At 37.4% G+C, this 22,737-nt stretch overlaps 1 protein-coding gene across 1 annotated transcript; it reads left to right on the forward strand.

Annotated features, from left to right (window-relative positions):
* The first annotated feature begins 528 nt into the window (after positions 1–528).
* On the forward strand, positions 529–2,691 carry LOC107821158 (RING-H2 finger protein ATL60-like). Its single transcript, XM_016647568.2, has 2 exons — positions 529–1,518; positions 2,388–2,691. The coding sequence occupies exon 1, from the start codon at positions 716–718 to the stop codon at positions 1,490–1,492; it is 777 nt and encodes a 258-aa protein (XP_016503054.1). The 5' UTR covers positions 529–715; the 3' UTR covers positions 1,493–1,518; positions 2,388–2,691.
* Positions 2,692–22,737: the final 20,046 nt, after the last annotated feature.

The following is a 22,737-nucleotide window of genomic DNA, read 5'->3' on the forward strand; positions in this document are numbered from 1 at the left end:
TCAAACTCTAGTTTGACATCACGAAGAGGGCTTTACAAAACCAACTTTACCGTTTTTATTCACTCGGATATCAACCCAAATTATTCTGTAAATGACTCCTCTGAGCTAAACCAAAAAATATAGAATAAGTATAGTATAAACTCTACCAATTAGATAGAAAAAACTCTGAAGAGCTATAATTGTGTGCGGATCCCGGGACAAATTTTCTAAATAACACTAACTTTTGATACATTCGACCAAGATAGCTCCTTACTGGGCCATTCCTTTCAATAACCCGATCGAGCTAAACCAATTGTCATCAATATATGATGCCGTTTCTCTTTTCTTTTTTCCTTTAATTTTATTTTCGTAATGTCAAACTTGACACTTTGGTCTGCCTAAGTAAAAGTCAAAGCAATATCTTTCCCATGACCTCAAACTTTCTTCCCATCCACGTACTTTCAGTAGAAAGAGTCGGGTCAAAGCAGAAGTCTCTTAGAAATGAACAAGGCGGGGGAGAAATTAATTTCTTGTTTGAATTCTTCTTCGTCGTCTTAGCCATCCATTCTAGACTCCTTACACCCAACTCATAAATATTACCACCTCTAATTCCACCTCTCATCCTATAATCCAAGCAAAAGTTGATTGTTATCTCTCTCTCAAAAACCCACTTTGATACTTGCTCTTTCCTTTAACAATTAGCTAGATCGCCTTGTTCAGATTCTTGTGTTACTGAATGGAAGACGCTTCGAGCAGTAATAGCAATAAACTAGATGAGTCAGGTGCGTTAGCTTTCATAGGAAAGATTATGTTGGGGGTAATCATATTTCTGTTCCTGGTTGTGATCTTCATATTCTTCCTTCACCTTTACGTGAAGTGGTCCAGGAGTCGTCGCCGGCAAGAAGACTCCAATGGCGGCACAGAGCGCCACCACAAAGTCAAAGTTCAGGGACTTGACCCGTCAATACTCAAAACAATTCCTGTACTTGCATTTGATGCTAAAGAATTCAAAGATGGAACACTGGAATGTACTATTTGTCTTTGTGATGTCACTGAGGGTGAAAAGACAAGATTTTTACCAAAATGTAATCATGGGTTTCATGTTGATTGTATTGACATGTGGTTTCAATGTCATTCCTCTTGTCCTCTTTGTCGTAACGCAGTTTCCACAACTGGGGATAAAACACTCGAGTCAGTGGAATCGGAGGTTGAGGCTTCAACAGAGTTGCCTAATTTTCCGACCAATGTGCTGTATTGGGGAAATGAGACTCAAGTTAGCACCTTGTGTAGTAATCCTTGTTTGGAGTCAACAGCATCTACGAGTAATAACCGGCCACATGGAATGTTGGTTATCGATATTCCAGGGCGAATTAATGAAGAAGAGTCGAAATCTGTAATGCCTGAAAGACTGAGGCGTTTGATGAGGCTTTTGAGCGGGGATAGAAGGGCGAATAATCCTTCTAGTTCGCGAAATGTAGATATAGAACAAGGAGGTGGTAGAAGCCCGAGCTAGCACGGACTCAGAGAGCGATTCAACAAGTCAGTTTGGTTCCCTTTATATTTATATATGCCTATTGTGTAGTACATAAAAAAGATGCACTAACCTCCCGTTATGCGTGGGGTCCGGAAAGGATCGGACCACAAGGGTCTATCGTAGTACATACTATAATGTTAATGCAATTAAGGTACAAAGTTCATTGATTCTTGATGCAGATGAAAAGTTGACACTTTGGTGTCTGTATCTTTTAGGTGTATAGGTAGTGGATATATTAGTACATGTATAAACATATATATATATATATATAGGCTTCTCTGTTTGAGAATAGAGGCAATCTATCTTCTCTTAAGAAGAGTGTTAAAATCATTTTTTTGTCAACGTGGGCAGTGAGCTTTCATGTATGCTACAATCTAGATAAATTTACACCTCACTTGAAATATCTTCGCATGCAATGCCTTGCAAGCAATTATTTAATTTTAGTGGTGTAGAAAAGGACGGATCTACCTTATGAGGTCGGGGTGCCATGCTATCCGTTCGCTACGCTAAAAAATTTACTATGTATGTAATATATACGTAAAATAACAAATATATCAAAGTCGATGTGGGTGCTTGGTTCAGCGTCCGTTCTGTAAGCTATCATTGACCTCGTGAATGCAGGTCGATTCCTACAAGAGGGTTATTCTTTGTTTCTCTCCTTTTTCCTGGTTTTCCTTTATTTTCAATTGGGCCCTAGCCTCACCTCTTTTTCCTTTTTTTTTCCCTTCGTTTTCTTTTCCTCTTTTTTCTTCCTTTTATTTGCCGAGTTTCTCTCTTCTTCTTTAAACTTTTGTATACCGGTCTTTATTTTGTTTCTACTTTCTATTATTATACCTTAATTCATGAACATTTTTTTCCGGTGGCTGAACTGCAGGGATTTCTATTGTTGAGCCGGGTGAGCCAGGCTGCACTCGCCTTTTTGAATTGGCTATGCCGAAAGAGTCCCCACGTCCGCTTTTCTCCGCCCGCAATCCAATAAGTTGGCAAAGCCAACACAAGATTAGGGTCGTCTCATTCATTCTATACTGACCCCGGCCCGGGCTGGCTTCTTGGGAAGCCCATTCGCATCATTCATCCGGTGCTAACGGGTCACGTAAGTTAGTTAGCATATAATGTCTTTTTTTTTATGATACAATATTAATTTAAATATTAGAATATAATTGGAATCATCTTTTCTACTGGCTTTTGAAAAAAAATAACTTGATTAATAGTCATTTTGGGTTGATTATTATAGGTTGAACATTGAAGGTTTCGCTTTAAACATATTATCATATAACTCGACAATTAACATGTAAAAAATAACCCAAGAATGATAAAGGTAAATTAATCTAGTCAAACAAAGAATATGTAGTATAAGCTATTCTTTAAGCAAAAAAATTCATTGGAGACACTCTTTCATGAATAAAAATGAACCTAAATCGAACTTATTTGCTTTGCGAATGAAAGACCTATTCGAGTTAACCATAAACTAACCGGACCGACCTTTCCTTCCAATTCGGTCATGTAGTTAGTTATAGGTAATACTTAGAGGCGTACGCATCAATTTTCATAAATAGTGTCAACATTTGAAGAAGTGAACGAATGAATAAATAACTATAGTGACAACGTCAATTTTTGTATTTATATCCAATATTTTTATTTTATTTTATTTTATTATTTATATATTATATATTTAGTAAAAGTTTTTGGAGAAGCGATGTCATGTGACACCGATTGGTGTCATGTATATTCGCCCCTGGATATACTATATGCATAAAGTAGTGGCACCTGCATCCTCCGATTCCTGGATCCGCCTCTGTGTAGAATTAATATTCCTTTAACGGTCAAAGAAATGTAAACAACTGCTACTTATTTGCTGAATTCAAGTTGGTTTAGGTCTGCTTTTTTTATTGGTTGCTTTTGCTTCTCTTTCACAAAAACACACACACGGAGAGTTGAATCACTTGATCAAACTCAAGAAGAATCTTTTGGTTTAAACATTATTGATCCTTCAATGATACAACTGAACCTTGTCGATACTACGTACCTTTGGTCATGGGAGGAGCCAGGGTAGTGGAAGGATATATAAGGAAAAAAGTTTTATTATGCTTATATATTAGTTGTTGAATCCCTTTGATTTCTTCAAGTATTTATTTTTGTTATTTGATAGAACCTCTTGGTGAAAATTCTGCTTCCGCTAATGTCTTTGGTATTCAACCAAGCTAAAGTGACAAGTGAGGCTTGCTCAATTGGTAAAAGCACCTCCACCCACGACCGTTAGGATTTGGGTTCGAGTCACGTTGGAGGAAAGTGTGGAAACACTATAGATCCTCCTAATTAGGGAGGGGTTAAAAAAACAAGCTAAAGTATGTTCCTCCATAGAACTAGCTAAGCGTTGGTAGATCATTATGTTGAAATTTTTTACATATGTAGAGCCGTCATAGCAGAAATTAAACAAGGAACGTACCTTCAGTCATAGTTGTTCAAGAATATTATCTGATATATTATTTCCTTTGGGAGACAAGCTAAATAATTTATTACCTTATATGTGGGCCATACTAGAAGTCTCTAGAAGAGACGGTAAATTTTTAACATTCTCCCACTTGGTCCACATATTAAAATCAGATAATCCTTTATGAGAGATAAACATATAATATGGCCATAGACTTTATCACTCAATTAAAAGTTATGCAACAATCACTTTAACTAGAACATATCATTACATCATGGCGGTCATGCTTTTAAACAAACAATTCCTTCCATGTATTACAATGTACAATATGTTCTAACAAAGTGTCAACAACTTTATGAATGAACTTAATATAAGTCATTCAGAGTCCAACTTTATTGATCCAATGATCACAAAATAATATATGAAAAACCAAGTATGCACTGTCATGTATATCAAAATAAGCATAATGTCTAGACAAACTGTTAAAGGGCAAAGCAAGACTAAATTGAGTTACTAAGCCCCATATGGGTTACATGATCCTTGAAAATATTAGCCGGCAGACCTTTAGTCATAGGATCAACAATCATCAAAGTAGTACTAATATGCTCAAAACTCACACCTTGCTTCTTCACATAGTCTTTAACCATCAAGTACTTTACGTCGATGCACCTGCTTTGGCTGCCACTTTTATTATTCTTAAAAAAGAACACTGCAACTGAATTGTCACATAAGATTCTCAATGGCCTTGAAATGGAATCGATAATCCTAAGGCCGAAAATAAAGTTTTTCAACCCTAACGCCTATGATGTAGCTTCATAGCATGCAATTCAGCTTCCATTGTGGATGTTTCAACAATGGTTTGCTTGACACTTATTCAAGACACAACACCTCCACCAAAAAGGAAAATGTATCCTGAAGTAGATTTACCAGTGTCTTTGCATCCATCCAAATCAGAGTCTGAATATCCAATCATCTTCAATGAGTCAGAGTATCTGTATGTGAGCTTAAAATACTTGGTTCCTTGAAAATATCTCAAAACCCTTTTACCAGCTTTCCAATGGTCAAGACTAGAGTTACCTTGATATCTGCCAAGCATTCCTACCGCAAAAGCAATATCAGGTGTAGTACAGACCTATGCATATATAAGGCTCCCAACAAGCGAAGCATAGAGAATATCTTTCATTTGCTCCTTTTTCAATGCATTTTGTGAACATTGATTCAAAGAGAATTTGTCACCTTTAATTATGGGTGCTGCTATAAGTGAATAATTTTTCATCCCAAATCTTTCCATAATTCTTTCAATGTAGGCCTTTTGAGACAGTCCAAGTAATCTTTGGGATCTAACTCTGTGAATCTCTATGCCAATGACATAAGAGGCTTCACATATATCCTTCATCTCAAAATTCTAGATAAGGAACTATTTAGTCTCGTGCAATAATCCCAAATCACTACTTGCAAGTAAAATGTCATCCACATATAGGACTAGGAAAAAATATTTGCTCCCACTTATCTTAAGGTATATACACCGATCAATGATGTTCTCCATAAACCCAAATGAAGAAACAACATTATGAAATTTAATACACCATTGGCGGGAAGCCTGGTTTAGTTTATAAATGGATTTATTCAACTTGCAAGCAAGGTGACTTTTGTCCTTATCATAAAATCCTTGAGGATGACGCATGTATACCTCCTCTTCAAGATCTCCATTTAGGAAAGCTGTTTTCACATCCATTGATGTAACTCTAAATCAAAATGAGCTACTAATGCAATGATTATTCGCAATGAATCCTTCTTTGATACTGGCGAGAAGGTTTTATGGTAATCAATGCCTTCCCTTTGAGTAAAACCCTTGGTTACAAGTCTGGTTTTATATCGTTCGATATTACCAGATGAGTCTCTTTAAGTTTTAAAGATCCACTTAGAACCTATGCTAGAGGATCCCTTTGGTAATTCGACGAGATCTCAGACTTTGTTTTTAGCTATAGATTCTAATTCTTCTTTCATGGAATCATACCAAAGTGTGAAGTTTTCTCCACTCATGTCTTGTGAAAACGAGCATGGATCATCTTTTAGTCCAATATCATAATCAGACTCTTGGAGATATGCAACATAGTCGCTAGAAATTGCTGGTTTTTGAACTCTTGAGGATTTTCTTACTCCCACTATTTCAGACACTTCTTCAGTGGGTTCAGATAAAGCAGGTTGATCTTCATGTGGCTCCTCAAGTGGTGGTGGCTCTTGAACTTGTTGTTGTTTAGATAATTCATGAGAATTTTTCTGAGCAACATTCAAGTTCCAAATAAATAAAGGTACCACAGGTGGTTCCCTTATTTCTTCAAGTTTCACTTTTTGAGACAAACCACTCCCTCTTTCTTCATGTTCCTCAAGAAATTTAGCATTTCTAGCCTCAACAATTTTAGGAGAATGAGAAGGACAATAAAACCTAAATTCCTTAGAGTTAACCGCATAGCCTATAAAATAATCGCTTATTGTTCTTTCATCCAACTTTTTTAGTTGTGGGTTATAAATCCTCACTTCAGTTGGACATTCCCAAATATGTAAATGATTTAAACTAGGTTTTCATCCTTTTCATAACTCAAAAGGTGTCTTGGGGACAGTCTTGGATGAAACCCTATTTAAAATATAGACAACGAGTTTTAAGGCTTCACTCCATAAGGATAAAGGTAAACTAGATCTGCTAATCATGCTTCTTACCATGTCCATTATTGTCCGATTCCTTCTTTCTGCCACACCATTTTGTTGTCGTGTTCCTGGCATAGTATATTGGGTAATTATACCTCCACTTTCAAGGAACTCAGCAAATGGACCTTTAATTTATCCCTTATCTTTGTACCTACCATAATATTCTCTACCCCTATCAGATCTTACAATTTTGATCTAAGCACCAGTTTCTTTTTCTACTTCTGTTTTGTAAACTTTAAAAGCATCAAGTGCTTCTGATTTGTTAAACAGAAAATAGAGATACATATATCTTGAATAGTCATCAATAAATGAGATAAAATATCTCTCACCATTCAAGCAAGGGGTAGGAAAAGGTCTACAGATATTTGTATGTATGATCTCAAGCAGTTGAGAACTTCTTTTGGAACTTTTAGTTGCTTAGTACCAATTTCTTTGCCATGAAAAGTTAAAACATTGCATTCAAATGTGGGGTCTAGCTGATGTTTATATAAATTCCCATTCAAATTTCCAAAACCAATAACTTTATTATCTTTCAAAAGTTTCACAGAAGGATAATGAAAATTCAAATCATATCCACTAATCGATAGTATTGAAAAAGAAATTAGATTTCTAGAATAGTCTGGAACATAAAAAGTATTTTCTAAATCTAAGTGAAAACAATCCTTCAAAATGAGCTTATAAGCCCCCACGCCCTTCCACACGTGAACGCGTCCTATTGCCAAAATAGACATATTGTTCACTTTCTATCAGCTTCCTCTAAGTTAGAAAGCCATGCATGATTTTAGCAGTGTTAATTGTAGCGCCAGAATCAATCCACCATGTATTATCAGAAACTTCAGTAAAATTAGATTCATAATATACAAAGGTGTCACGATCCCAAACCCAGACCGGGTCGTGATGGCGCCTTTCGTGAAGACAAGGCCAGCCGATACTTCTCATTTCCAGTTATTAAACCATTTAACAAAAGTTTTAAAGTCTAAACCATGATTAAATATAAAACATAACCAACAAACCAAGGTTTAAGCAGCTAATAGTATAAATTGCGGAAAAATAACCCAACACAGCCCGATACTGGGGTGTCACTAGTCATGAGCATCTATAAATCCTACTACAAGTCCGATAAGTCTATAACTACTAACATTTCTGAAAAGAGATAGAAATGACAAAGAGGGAGAAACACGGGACTGCAGACGTGTCACGACCCCAAACCCGAATCTGGTCGTGATGGCGCCTCTCGTGAAGACATGGCCAGCTGACACTTTCCATTTTCCAATTTTTAACAGTTAAGCATCAAGAAATAGTCTAAACATGATAAAATAATCCAAAGTAGCCGATAATATCATAAATACGCGGAAGAATAACCCAACACAGCCCGATACCGGGGTGTCACTAGTCATGAGCATCTGTAAGTCATAATACAAATCTGCTAAGTCTATAAGCTAGTACAAATGTCTGAAAAGAGATAAAAATGATAAAGGAGAAGAAACACGGGACTGCAGACGTCAAGCAGCTACCTCATGGACTCCGATATCCGCCGGGATCCGCAACGCCTGAATCTGCACACATGGGTGTAGGGAGTAAAGTGAGTACTCCAACTCAGTGAGTAACAAATGTAAATAAAGACTGAAAGTAAGAAATCATGTAAGGCACAAAGCATTCTATAATGAAGCAGTAAAACAATTAAAAAATAAACCAGTGAAAGATAGGTAAAATTCTTTAAGTCAAAACGTAGTTTTATGAAAAGCCTTTTTCAATAATTAAACAGGTAATTGACAGTCAATTATGAAAAGTAAACACATAAAGGTTTGCCCCTCGGGCACAATATCAACAAATCTGCCCCTCGGGCAATATCTCAAAACAGTACCAGCCCTTTAAGCAATCACATAGAACAATACCAACCCCTCGGGCTCAATCTCACATCACAATGGGTACCCGTGCTCACTGAGGGTGTACAGACTCCTGGAGGAGCCCCTTACAGTCCAAGCGCAATATCAAGCCACCTCGTGGCATCATCACTAGGCTCTCGGCCTCATATCAATCAATCACCTCGTGGCGTACATGTCTCACGCCCTCGACCTCATAATCAGTATCAAATGTTTCCTCACAACATAGGCCCTCGGCCTTACTCAGTCAAAATCCTCACAAGCCACTCTGGCAATAGTAAAACAGTGTTTCTCAGCCCAAACATCATTTAAAATATTATTTAAGTATTAAAACTGAGTAAACATGGCTGAGTACGAAAACAATGGAAATAACATGACTGAGTTCAAGTATAAAAATTAAAATAGTGAGGAAATATCAATAAAAATCCCCGAAGGGTTCAAATAGTTGGCACGAAGCCCAAATATGGCATTCAGCCCAAATAATGATGATAGCAAATAGATTCCAGTCAAATACGCGGTAAAACCATCAATCGGGACGGACCAAGTCACAATCCCCAATAGTGCACGACCCCACGCTCGTCATGAAGCATGTGCCTCACCTCAATATAGCACTACGATGTGCAAATTCGGGGTTTCAAACTCTTAGAACATCATTTACAATCATTACTCACCTCGAACCGGTCAAATCTCTAGCTCGCGACGCCTTTGCCCCTCGAATCGGCCTCCACTCGCATCGAATTTGTCCAAAATCAGAATGAGGACGTAAAAATATGCTAAGGAAACGAAGCCCAAGCAAAAATAATCAAAATATGACACAAATCCCGAAATTACCAAAACCCGACCTCCGGGCCCACGTCTTGGAATTCAATAATTTTTACATCAATATATTCCTTATCTCCCCACGAGTTCATACATATCAAAAGTTCTGAAATCCGATCTCAATGGCCCTTCAAATCCTCAATCAAAGTTTTAAATTTCCAAGCCCTAGTTCTTTAAGTTTTGGCTTAATTTCCATGATTTTCTAGGTGGAATTCACATTAGAATCGAGTTTTAAGTCCAAGAATCTTACCTCAAAGTGATTCCCCTTGAATCCCTCTTCAATCCCCTTCAAAAAGCTCTAAAAACGACCAATAATAGAGGAAATAAACCCAAAATCGCGGACAAGACGAGTACTTAAACATTCTGTCCAGGCCTAAATTTCCTTCTTCGCAAACGCGGTCAAAGCCTCGCATTCGCGAAGCACAAAAAATTCGTTGACCAAAATTCTTCTTTGTGATCGCGACCATCCCATCGCAAACGCGATGCTTTACCTAGTCAGACCTTCGCGAATGCGCTCCCTCGCCCGCGAACGCGATGAACAAAATATCTCAAAACCCAGCTGGCCAATTCCTTCTATGCGAACGCGGAGCAGACCTCGCGAACGCGATGCATCGTTTCCCACTCCTTCGCGAACGCGAAGACTCCATCGCGAACACGAAGGTCAAAGTCTCAGCCTTCTCCAGCTAACGCTTCACGATCGCGGCTCCCCTCTCGCGAACGCGAAGAGTATTTGTCTGCAACACTGAGCAGCAGATTTCTGCAATTCTAAACTTCATGAAATGGTCTGATTGACCACCCGAAACTCACCCGAGGCCCCCGTGACATCAACCAAACATGCCAAAATATCTCATAACCTCATTCAAACTTGTTCCAACCTTCAAAACGCTCAAAACAACATCGAAACACCAAATTCGCATCAGATTCAAGCCTAAGAATTCCAAAATCTTCTAAATTACGCTTTTGATCAAAAACCCAACCAAACCACGTCCAAATGACCTAAAATTTTGCGCACACATCCCAAATGACACAACAGAACTACTGCAACTCTTGGAATTCCATTTTGACCCCTAGATCAAAATCTCGTCTACCAACCGAAAATCGCCAAATATCAACTTCGCCAATTCAAGCCTAAATCTACTCTGAACCTCCAAAACTCATTCCGATCGCGCTCCTAAGTCTCAAATAACCTCTCGAAGCTAACCGAACCATTGAAACTCACATCTGAGCCCTCTAACACATAAGTCAACATTTGGTTGACTTTTCTAACTTAAGCTTCCTCGAAAGAGACTAAGTGTCTCAAACTTTACCAAATCATTCCGGATTCGATCCGACCAACCCGATATCACATAACACGGATAAACAAAGAATAAAGAATTAGAAATAGGGAAAATGGAGCAGTAACTCATGACATGACTGGCCGGGTCATCACAGGATGCCAAACTGCTACCTCGTGAATTCCGAATGTCTGCCGGGAGCCCTCAACTCGCACTAGCAGATCAGCAACGCCTGAATCTACACACGAGGTGCAGGGAGTAAAGTGAGTACTCCAACTCAGTAAGTAACAAATGTAAATAAAGACTGAAAGCAGGAAATCACGTAAGACACAAAAGCATGCTATAATAAAGCAGTAAAACCATTTAAAATAGTAAGTCAGTGAAAGATAGGTAAAATCCTTTAAATCAAAATTTACTTCATGAAAAGCCTTTTTCAACAATTTAACAGGTAATTAGCGGTCAATTATGAAAAGTAAACACATAAAGGTTCGCCCCTCGGGCACAGTATCAACAAATACGCCCCTTGGGCAACATCTCAGAATAGTACCAGTCCCTCGGGCTCAATCACATAGAACCATACCAGCCCTTTAGGCTCAATCTCATATCACAATGGGTACCCGCACTCACTGGGGTGTACAGACTCCTGGAGGGGCCTCTTACAGCCCAAGCGCAATATCAAGCCACCTCGTGGCATCATCACTAGGCCCTCAGCCTCATATCAAACAAGCCATGTTGTGGCGTACATATCTCAGGCCCTCGGCCTCATAATCAGTATCGAATGTTTCCTCACAACATAGGCCCTCAACCTTACTCAGTCAAAATCTTCACAAGCCACTAAGGTAATAGTAAAACATGATTCTCAGCCCAAAAATATCATTTAAAAGATCATGTAAGTGTTTAAAACATAGTAAACATGGTTGTGTACGAAAACAGTAAAATATAACACGACTGAGTTCAAGTATAAAGTCAAAACAGTGAGGAAAATACCAGTAAAAATCTTCGAAGGGTTCAAATAGTTGGCACAAGGCCCAAATATGGCATTCAACCCAAATAATGATGATAAAAAATAGATTTTAGTCAAATACGCGGTAAAATAGTCATCCGGGATAGACTAAGTCATAATCCCCAATAGTGCACGACCCCACGCTCGTCATCAAGCGTGTGCCTCACCTCAATATAGCACTATGATGTGTAATCTAGGGTTTCAAACCCTCAGAACATTATTTACAATCATTACTCACCTCGAACCGGTCAAATCTCTAGATCGCAACGCCTTTACCCTTCGAATCGGCCTCCACTCACGTCGAATCTATCAAATATCAGAACGAGGATGTCAAAATATGCTAAGGGAACGAAGCTCAAGTGAAAACAATCAATAAATGACACAAATCCCGAAATTACCAAAACCCGACCCCCGGGCCTACGTCTCGAAGTTTGATAATTTTTACATCAATAGATTCCTTATCTTCCCACAAGTTCATACATATCAAAAGTTCTGAAATCCTACCTCAAATGGTCCTTCAAATCCTCAAGCAAAGGTCTAAGTTTTCAAGCCTTGGTTTCGCCAATTTTCACCCTTAATCTCCATGAGTTCTAGCTCTAATCCATGTAGTAATACCATAGGAACGAGTTTTAGGTCCAAATTCCTTACCTCAATGAAGTTCCCTTGAAATCCCTCTTTCAAATCGTCCAAAAAACTCCAAGGCCGAAGTAAAAAATGGTGAAATAGCTCAAATTTCATGAAGGCCACAATTTATACTTTCTACCCAGTCATTTTTGCATTTGCGGCCAAATTACCGCTTCTGCGGTACCGCATATACGGCCAACTATCCGCTTCAGCGGTTCCTTACTTAATGGCTAAAACCGCTTCTGCGATCAACCTTCCGCACCTGCGGCTTCGCAGGTGCAGTCCCACAACCGCATCTGCGGTCCCTGACAATCCCTCATGATTCCGTTTCTGTGGACACTCTTCCGCTTATGTGGCGCCGCACCTGCGGTCCCCAATCCGCAGGTACGAAAATACCAGAAGTAACAAATTCAGCAGCTGCAACAAAGTCCAAACTTCTCCATCAACCATCCGAAATCACCCCGAGGCCCTCGGGACCTCAACCAAAAGCACAAACATATCCTAATACCTTATTCAAACTTGTTCCAATCATCAAAACACCTCAAACAACATCAAATCACCCAAAACACATCGGATTCAAGCCAAACTTTCTAAAATCTTCCGAATTCCGCTTTTGATAAAAAAACCAACCAAACCATGTCCGAATGACCTGAAATTTTGCACACATATCCCAAATGACATGATAGAACTATTGCAACTCTCGGAATTCCATTCCGACCCCTATATCAAAATCTCACCTATCAACCAAAAATCGCCAAAATATCAACTTCGCCAATTCAAGCCTAAATCTACCCCGAACCTCCAAAACTCATTTCGATCACACCTCTAAGTCAAAAATCACCTCTTGAAGCTAACCGAACCATCGGAACTCACATCCGAGCCCTCTAACATATAAGTCAATATCTGGTTGACTTTTCCAACTTGAACTCACTCTAAAGAGACTAAGTGTCTCAAACCTTATCAAATCCTTTCCGAACTTGATCCGACCAACCCGATACCACATAACACGGATAAAAAAAGCATAAAGAAGTAGAAATAGGGAAAACGAAGCGGTAACTCATGAGACGACTGCCTGGGTCATCACAAAAGGTAAAATTACCTTTCTTCTTAAGCCATTTCTTGTATTTCAGGCAATCCTTCTTTCAGTGTCCCTTCTTCTTACAGAAACGACAAACATCTTTGTCAAATGTGCTTTTCTTCTTCATGGGAATACTTTTGCCCTTCTTTGCATTTCTCTTACCATGAGTCACTATATTAACACTTTCAGATGTCTCATGCTTCAACCTCTCTTCTTCTTGAACACACATGGTCAAAAGTTCATTGATTGACCATTTATCCTTATGTGTATTGTGAGAAATCTTGAATGGACCATATTCTGAAGGAAGTGAGTTGAGAATGAAATGCAAGAGAAATGGTTCAAACATATTAACCTCCAGGGACTTGAGTTTAGCAGCAATGTCTTTCATCTCCATAATGTGCTCACACAGTGTACGACTTTTGTCAAAAGTTATACTTGAGAGCCTCTTCATAAGGGTGCTGGCCAATGCCTTGTCAGAGCTTACAAATTATTTATCAATTGCCTTCATGTAAGCTTTGACCTTATCGCTATTAGAGATAGAACCCCTAATACTTTGGCTTATGTGGGTTTTAATGAGCATTAAACTTAAGCGATTAGATCGCTCCCACCGCTCATAATCAGCCTTAGTCGCCGGCGTACTTGATTCCGTAGGAATAGGTGGTTCATCCACACGGAGTTCTAGGTCCAGATCCGAGCACCCTAAAGTGACAAGGACTTTCTCTTTCCATTCAATATAATTGTCACCAGAAAGCATTGGAATTCGAGCATTCTCATTAAAAATAGCGGTAGGAAAAGCGGTAAAAATTGCAAAACAAGCATAAACATACATAAGCAATGAGGTACAATTCATCAAAGTAAATAGAGTAAAATACCGATTCTAAGTAAATTCTTGACCTTCTTGTGGGCAGAGGTTGCAACCCATACATAGAATTTACTTTAATATATTAGACTAGTAAACTAAAACACATAGAAATTAATCTGTACCTGTGTGCATAAGATAATTTTTAATTTAAAGGTTTACCTTCTCATTCCAATTAATCCTACCAAAATGGTTACCTCCCTGTAGGATCGGGTTACTATTTTAATAAGATAATTGGACGATATAGATGTCATTATAAATTTTAATCACTATACTTTATGTGATTAAATAACTTAATTTCTTTTATATCAAGTACTCAAGATATTGTGGCTACTCCCAAATACATGACACAAAAGATAACACAAAATGACATCTCAAAATAATTAACTTTAAATATCAACTTAAGCAAAATATTGATTGTTTTTTTTTTTTGAACGATAAGGAAGCATATATATTAATATAAGCAAAAACTTACACAGAAGTTACATAGTCCCGTAGGACATTACTATTGTTTAAAGTTACTAGACTATTACAAACACTGATACTTAGTTTTTCAACTCCAAAACAAAGACCTTGCATGTCCTTTTCCAAAATAGTTTCAACAAAAAGAGGTGGGCGTGCAAGGTGATAGCATTTATCAGGCTTGAAGTTCTTGACTGCTTCCTTAGTAGACGATCTGCTACTGCATTTCCCTCCGTAAAATTGTGCCTGATCACCGGGGATTTCAGATGGTGCATCAATGATCTGCAATTAAGTAAACATATATTAGTAGTGGCATTCTCATCCTTAATCATCTTTATTATATCCGTTGAATCTGATTCAATTTCTACAGCAACATATGACATCTCCACAACTAATTTTAGTCATTGCTCCAGTGCTAGAAGTTCTGCCTTCAAAGAGCATGTTGTATAGCAAGATTTGGAAAAGCCCATGATCCAATTACCAGAGCTATTTCTGAAGACCCCTCCTATACTTGCATGAAGCTTTTCTTTCAAGAAAGCCCCATCAATGTTAAGTTTTATAGTGTTTGGAGGTGGTTTTTCCCAATGGAATCTAATTTTTATTATTGATTGTTGTATGAGATTTTTTTCAGTAAAGAAGAGATGTTCCCATATTTGATGGAGAACCTGGATAGGATTAATATCTAGGTCCAGATTATTCACACTGTTGTTATTTCTATTTTTATTCCGAATCGAAAATGGTAGAATATTTCCCAAGCATAATAGTGATCACTGTCTTGGAGATGAGAGTTCTTTAGGATAGTTAAATAGTGGGACGGAACATTACTTTGACTGACTATTAGACCAATGCTTGACCAAAAACGGGTAGCTATGGGGAATTTGAGAAAGATGCGAGAGGATCCTCAGGCCCTTGTTTGCACATAGGGCAAGTTGGATCAATATTAATGCCAATATAGTGGAGGTAGGCTTTGCATGGAATTTATTGTGCATGCATTGCCAAATAAAGAATTTGATTTTATTAGGATATTGGAGATTCCAAACCCAATTAAAATTAGGCTCTTTATCCTGAGTGTTCATGTCGTTGTCCTCTAGATGTTTGTAGCAAGACTTGGAGGTAAACATGCCATTGCTATTCATGTCCCAGGACATGATATCTTTACCTATTGAGCATAAAGGTATAAGAGTAGCATTGATCTTATTGATTAAGTTGGCAGGAAGATCAAAGGATATTTGTGAAACATCTCAGTGATCAGATTTTTGGAGAGGACCGTTTATACTACTTCTAAGGCTAGGAGCATTATGAATCCATATAGAAGTCCAAATATCAATTTTAGAATTTCTACTCGGATGCCACAAGGTTCCTTTCATTAAAATTTTATAGCCTTTCACTAGGGCTGCCTAGATATAGGAACAATTTGTGGAAGGTTTTTTATGGGTATATTTACTGACAATTAGTTGAGCCCAAGGGTTTTTAGGAAGATTGATAAGGCGCCAACTAAGGCTAGTAAGGAGCACAATATTTTTTTGGAAGGTTGAGTGAATTCCTAGGCCACCTTCTGATTTTTCCTTAGTGACAGTCTTCTAATTAACTAAATGGAGTTTTTTCTTAGTATTAGTGGTACCCCATATGAAATCTCTTTGAATTTTATCTATTTGGCTTAATATTTTTTTAGGGAGCATAGTATATCGCATTACATGAGAGGGTATAGCATTAAGGGTGGAGGATGATAAGGTGGTTCTTCCAGCAATAAGTAGAAGATTATTTTTCCAAAGAGAGAATTTTGCTCGCATTTTATCAATGACAAACTGAAAATCCTTGGGCTTGAGTTTGAGGTTTAAAATGGGGAAACCAAGGTATTTTCCAAACTCGACACTAGACTTCATGTTAAATAAGTTTACAAAATGGGTAGAAATGTCTCGTGGACATTTTTTGGAGAACACACTCCTGGATTTAGAATAATTGATGGACATACCGGTTTCTTCCATAAACAAATTGAGGCAGTGATTAATATAATTACCCGTCGTATGGTTGGCTTTACCCATAAGGTCAAATCATCGGCAAAAAACAGGTGCGAAAAATAAGGACCCCTAGGGTTAATTTTAATAGGATCTCACATCAATGTGTCTACTTGATTATCTATTAGCCTAGACATAAGTTCCATACATAGAATGAATATGTATGGAGACATAGGGTCACGTTGGCAAATTTCTCTACTAGGGCTAAAGTAATTCGTTTTGGTTCCATTGACAAGAATTCCAATTTGACTAGTGCAAATACAATGCATAATGAGTTTAGAGATTTTTGGAGGAAAGTTAAAAAAATAAGAGTTTTATGAATAAAATCCCATTCTAGCTTATCAAAAGCTTTCTCAAGGTCAATTTTTAATAACATATCATATTTAGAGCTATTAGAGGTGCACATATTGTTGATAATCTCTTGAATAACAATAGCATTATCGCTAGCTCTCCTATTTTTAAGAAACTAGATTGAGTAGGGCTAATAATGGCTGAAAGGAATTGTTTTAGTCTATTAGTAATTATTTTGGTAATTATTTTATACACCGTATTACAAAGCCCAATTGGTCTAAATTTTTTTAGATCAGTAGCATTGACAATTTTGGGGACGAGGCACAAGTACGTATCATTAGTTCCCTTAGGAAGAGATTGGGATTCAAAAGCTTCTTGACAAAATTTTATAACGGAATCTCCAACTATATTCCAATATCTTTGGTAAAAGAAAGGGTGAATACCATCCGGTCCCAGGGCTTTAAAGGGCTTAAACGAAAAAATAGTTTTTCTGATTTCTTCCTTAGCAAGAGGATTATCAAGGGTGATTAAATCACTGGTTTTGAAATAATTATTTTGATTTTTAAAAGTAGCCATCTTACTAACAGTTTTAGAAGTCTTGTAGAATTTTCAAAATAGTTAAAAGTATGTTCTAAAATGAATTTTGCATCCGTAATCCAATTGCCTTCTTCATCTGTAAAATACATAATATAAGAGTTAATACGTTTCCTATTAGTAGCCATAATGTGGAAGAAGCGAGTATTAGCATCTCCTTCGTTACACCAACTTATTCTTGAACGAAGCTTCCAAAAGTCTTCTTCCATTTCTAGAAGGGCATTATACTCTTGTTGGAGAGTAATTTCCAGATTCATTAGGAAAGAACTAGTTTGGTACTTTGGCGAATTTTGAATCCCATCTAGGCACGCCAGAAGTCTTTTTTTCTTTTTAAAGATATCACCAAAGGTGTTATTTTTTCAAGGAATAATTTTTTCTTTAAAAATCTTTTGTGCTTTAGGGAGGTCATTTGTTTGCCAACTAGCCCAAACTATGTTAACAAAGTCGGGATGCCTACACCAAATAGATTCAAGTCTAAATAGTTTTCCATTATGGAAAATATTGTTAGGGAATAATTGGAGTAATAAGGGGTTATGATCAGAGTGGTATTTTGGAAGGTGGAGAACCACAACCTTTGGGAACAGACTCATCAATTTGTCATTTACAAATATTCTATCTAAACGTTCCATAATTAATTGGTTAGATTTTCTACGATGGTTAGACCACGTATATTTGCAACCTTTAAAACCAATACAAAAAAGGTTATAATGATTAACACTAGACCAAAAACGAGAACTATGTCTACGATTAATTTTTTTACCCCCAAACTTATCATCCATACAGAAAGTGTCATTAAAATCACCTCCCAAAAGCCATGGTCCTTTGTAAGTTTCATAAATTCCTTCAATATTACTCCAAAGATATTTCTATTTGCTACTTTAGTACTAGCATAAATGGATGAAAAAAGCCAAGAAATATTTAAAGAACATACCTCAATATTAGCATGTATCTCTTGGTTCCTTCTCACAAAATCTTTCACTATGACCACATGTGATTTCCATAAAATGACCATTCCTCCAGACTATCCCTCTACTGGGACTTCGATCATTTGAGTGAAGGGAAAGTCATTAAGGAGAGAGACGTGGTTTTCCATTCGAGTCTCCAGTAAGGTGACAACACTAGGTTTATGAGTATCAATCATTTCCCTAAAGTTTCTTCTAAAAGCATCGTTATTACCACCTCTTATGTTCCAAATGATAAAGTTTATTGGATGAGGCATCATATCAGGGATTAGGGTTGTGCATGCTACCATTATCCCTCATTCTCCGTGGAAGGGAAGTTGGGTTCCTCCTGATCGAGGGAACTAGAATCATTGCATGGCTCCCAACAGTGGGATTTTGTGGAGTCTTGACATCCATCGAGAATTTGTAGAGTGTTGGAGGACAACTGAGAACATATCTCTTCTCGCGCATTCCCCTTAATAGATAGACTTTTACATCATTTAAACTTGACTCTAGGATTTGGTCTGACCCCAGCAGGTTCAACTCCTCTGCATCCTCTATTGGATGATCTTCTAGTTCTGTTTGATTGGGAGGTGGTTGTTGTTGTGGAGCATTATTTTGATCTAGAGGACTATTTGGTTGAGGATCATATGCATGTGGAGGATTTTGCATTTGGTTGGTCATCTGATTCGTTGCATGGCGGTTTGGCATTGACCATGGCATGAATATTGGATTCATGTTTGAGATCTCCCCGGTGGAAAGAATGGGAGATCCGCTTGCATGTTTTGTGTTTGGATTAGGTTGTAGTGAGGTGGTAGACTCCATTGGTTTCTCATGGTTTGGGCTAGGTTGGAGTTCATCGATGGAGCTAGAGGGTGTAATATGTTGTTCAACCAGACATGGTTGAAGTAGTTACTCATTGCAATATATATCCCTTCCGATACCAGCTGGGCTAGGAAGTGTGAATTTTGGAGAACTATCACAGTTTCCTGCCCGTCTAATATCATGTTGAATGATATGGCATGCCCCATTAACGCTTGTTCTATCCAGGAGAGGGGTTGATGATCTTGAGGGAGAGGTGGTTGAACAAATAAGATTTGGTTGTTTGTTTGTGATGACTAGGGGATTGGAGGATTGGACATTGTGTGGGTTCCTTGGTGCCTTAGGATTTGGACTAGACGATATCGCCTTCGTTGAGATACTGGAATTTTGGGCATGTTTACTAGTTGAGAGATGATTTATATTAGGGGAGTTAGAGGAGTCTTTTGAAGGAGTAACAAGGTTTTCTAGTGTTCTAGGGGGTCACTACTTATTACCTCTATTTGCATGCTTTGGGGATTGCTTGAGCCGATGGTTTTAATAGGATTTTGTTTAGATTTTGTCTCTAAAACGTGTTTGGTTACTTCAGCCATTTGTGGGCCAGTGGGAGAGTCTTGGGAAAGGTGTTGTTGTTGTATTTTATTGTTCATGCAAGGTTTAATTAAGTTGGATGGGTGGTTTAAGAGGCCAGGAGGGATTAAGGTGTCTTTGGGAATTTTTTCTGGCATGATAGAATTGGTAATTAGATTAGTTAGGGGGCTAGGCAGTGAATTAGTGCCATGCATGGGATTTGGTTGGTCCTTAATAGAATTTGCCACATAGCAATTAGAGTTGGGAGATGGGGCCACGTCCAATACCTTGCAATCTAGCTCAGGCGGATTAACCAAAGCTTGAAATTTGTTTCCAGACGTAGGGGAAAATGATGAGCTAGGATTTTTGATAATGTAATTTTTAGAAGAAATCCTATTAGGAACATTAAGAGGCAGTTGTTTATCAAAGGATTTAACAGTTAATGAGGGAGAAGAGAGAGTACATGACAAATGGTTGTTTTGATCATTGGATTTACCTGAGATGTTCTTGTGATTGGCCTTCTTTCTTGTTGGGAATCTCACCGTTTGCCACACTTCTTCCTTGGTGGGTTGAACTTAATCTTCAATTATACCTTGAACCTCTTTATGAACCTTGAATTGGTTGGTAGAAGAGTCCAATTCAGTTGGAGAAGAGGCATTAACAACAATTTTATATTGGCATTTGGACCGGGCATGCCCAAGTCTTCCGCATTTAGTACATAAAAAGTTCCCATCTTCATAGTGTATAACTTGTTTGTGTTTTCCAATGAAGATAAAAGGTATTACTGGACATCCAAAAGCAATTCAACACATAATCTAGCATATCTTCCTTTAAGAGTTGAGGAAGTACATGCATCAATTTTTAAGAGTTTGCCAATTTTGTTACCAATCTTCTTTAAGATTAATCCATCATAAAATTCCGTAGGTAATTGGGGAAGACGTATCCATACTACAGTTTTTGATATTCTTGCTTCCGATGCTAGGAAATTTGGCTCCCATTTCTGGACCGATAGGAAATGACCAAAGATGAACCAAGGTCCATTGTGTAGGGCTTTTTGCATATTTTCCTCATTACTGAATTTAGTGATGTAGTAGTCATACCCTAAATCAATCAAGGGAAAGTTTTCCTTAGTTTTTCACATTTCATGTAATTTTTTTTTAAGCAGGTGGTGTTGGATTCTCCTCCCTTGTAGCTTGACTATAGTCGAGAATTTTCATGGTTGATATATTCGCTGGATATCCTCTTGAGTTAACTGGACTTGTTGGATGTTTGAAGAACAGTTGAGGTCTTCTTTCCCAACATCCTGTGATTCAGTTGGATAATGCATATTTGTATCAATAATCATATTAATTGAAGCATCTTGATCACCTTGCACCAACTTATCTTTGAAACTAAGGATGGGCAGTTTGGGTTTATCAGGTGATTGATTGATATTGATGTCTGGGGGTTTAGAAGGAGGAATTTGATGAACTTGATCCAAACCCATTTGAGTGTTAATGCGTTTTGGACAGGAATTATAGTGGCAAATTCTTCACGTTGCTTATGTTCCTGAAATTCGTCGCTATATTGATTGGCTTTAAATATAAGCAAGATGCTATATTACCCCAAAGGTTAATTCTTAGAATTAATATTATAAGAACTTAAACAACATCATAGTTGTAAAATATATTTTAATTTAAAATATTTAACTACCCATTTTCTCATATTTAAAGACAAAAACCAAGCAGATTTGGTAAAAATATGAGAAGGGAATATTCAGAGTGTTAATTTAAGAATCATGGGCATTAAATAACGTACACAAAACATGATAACCAAAGCAACTTAATTTATACACCCTTTAATAGCGAAAAACACTTGTGATTCATAGAAATTGATCGGGATTACATGAATCTTTAACATTGTTCAGATTACCAACACCTCTTCACAATTTAGATTCATAAACACATTCAAGAGAAAATTGCCTTTTAATAATAAACATAACTTAGATCCAAACGAAAGAAAATAAGGCAACATCAATTAAAAGACAACTGTAGTTACTTCCATGATTGATTACGTGGGTTTAGCAACCCTTTTTGTTCATATAACATTAATTGATCTCTAATTTCCATACAATGCACAAAGTTCATTCAAACTTGTAGGAAATATTCTTACAATAGATCTATACTTTGAGATTCAAAACAGTGAACTAATAAGACAATTCAATTAATTGTCAATATTTATTCTAGAAGACATATTGTAACCAAGTAACTGCTATTACAGAAAAGAGAACAACTAAAACATGTATAGATCAATCATAACAATAGAAGCACCCACCAAGTAAATTACCTAGATCTATCTTGGACCACCAGAATAAATAAAGATTTCTCCCCTTGTTCTTAAAACATGAAATCAAAAGTTCATATATAAGGCAGTTAACAACAATATAGTCGGAACCAAAACTAAAGATTAATCTATCGACAAAAATTTAGTTCTATGTTACGAATTAATTGTTGTAGAAACCTAACAGTATAGGATGGTAATTATATTCTTAATCATCATCAACGAAATTAGATACTGACCAGCACAGCTAAAGAGGCTTCTGATACCACATGTTGAAATTTATTACATACGTAGAGCCGTCGCAACGGAAATTAAACAAGGAACATACCTTCAGCCATAGTTGTTCAAGTATAGTAGAGTGTCCTTGGAAAAACCTTAACAAAAAACCTTGGGAGCCTTCTAGCCTGTGCCTATCGTTGGATGCCAGACTGATGGAAACAGGCGTATTTATAGGTAGGCTAGGGACTCTTAGTCAAAAATTTTAGCCCTAGGGACTTCTCCATAAATTATAATTACCCTAGGGACTCCTAATATAT

This window comes from Nicotiana tabacum, chromosome 20 (genome assembly GCF_000715075.1).
Source record: "Nicotiana tabacum cultivar K326 chromosome 20, ASM71507v2, whole genome shotgun sequence".
In the NCBI taxonomy this organism is placed as follows: domain Eukaryota; kingdom Viridiplantae; phylum Streptophyta; class Magnoliopsida; order Solanales; family Solanaceae; genus Nicotiana; species Nicotiana tabacum.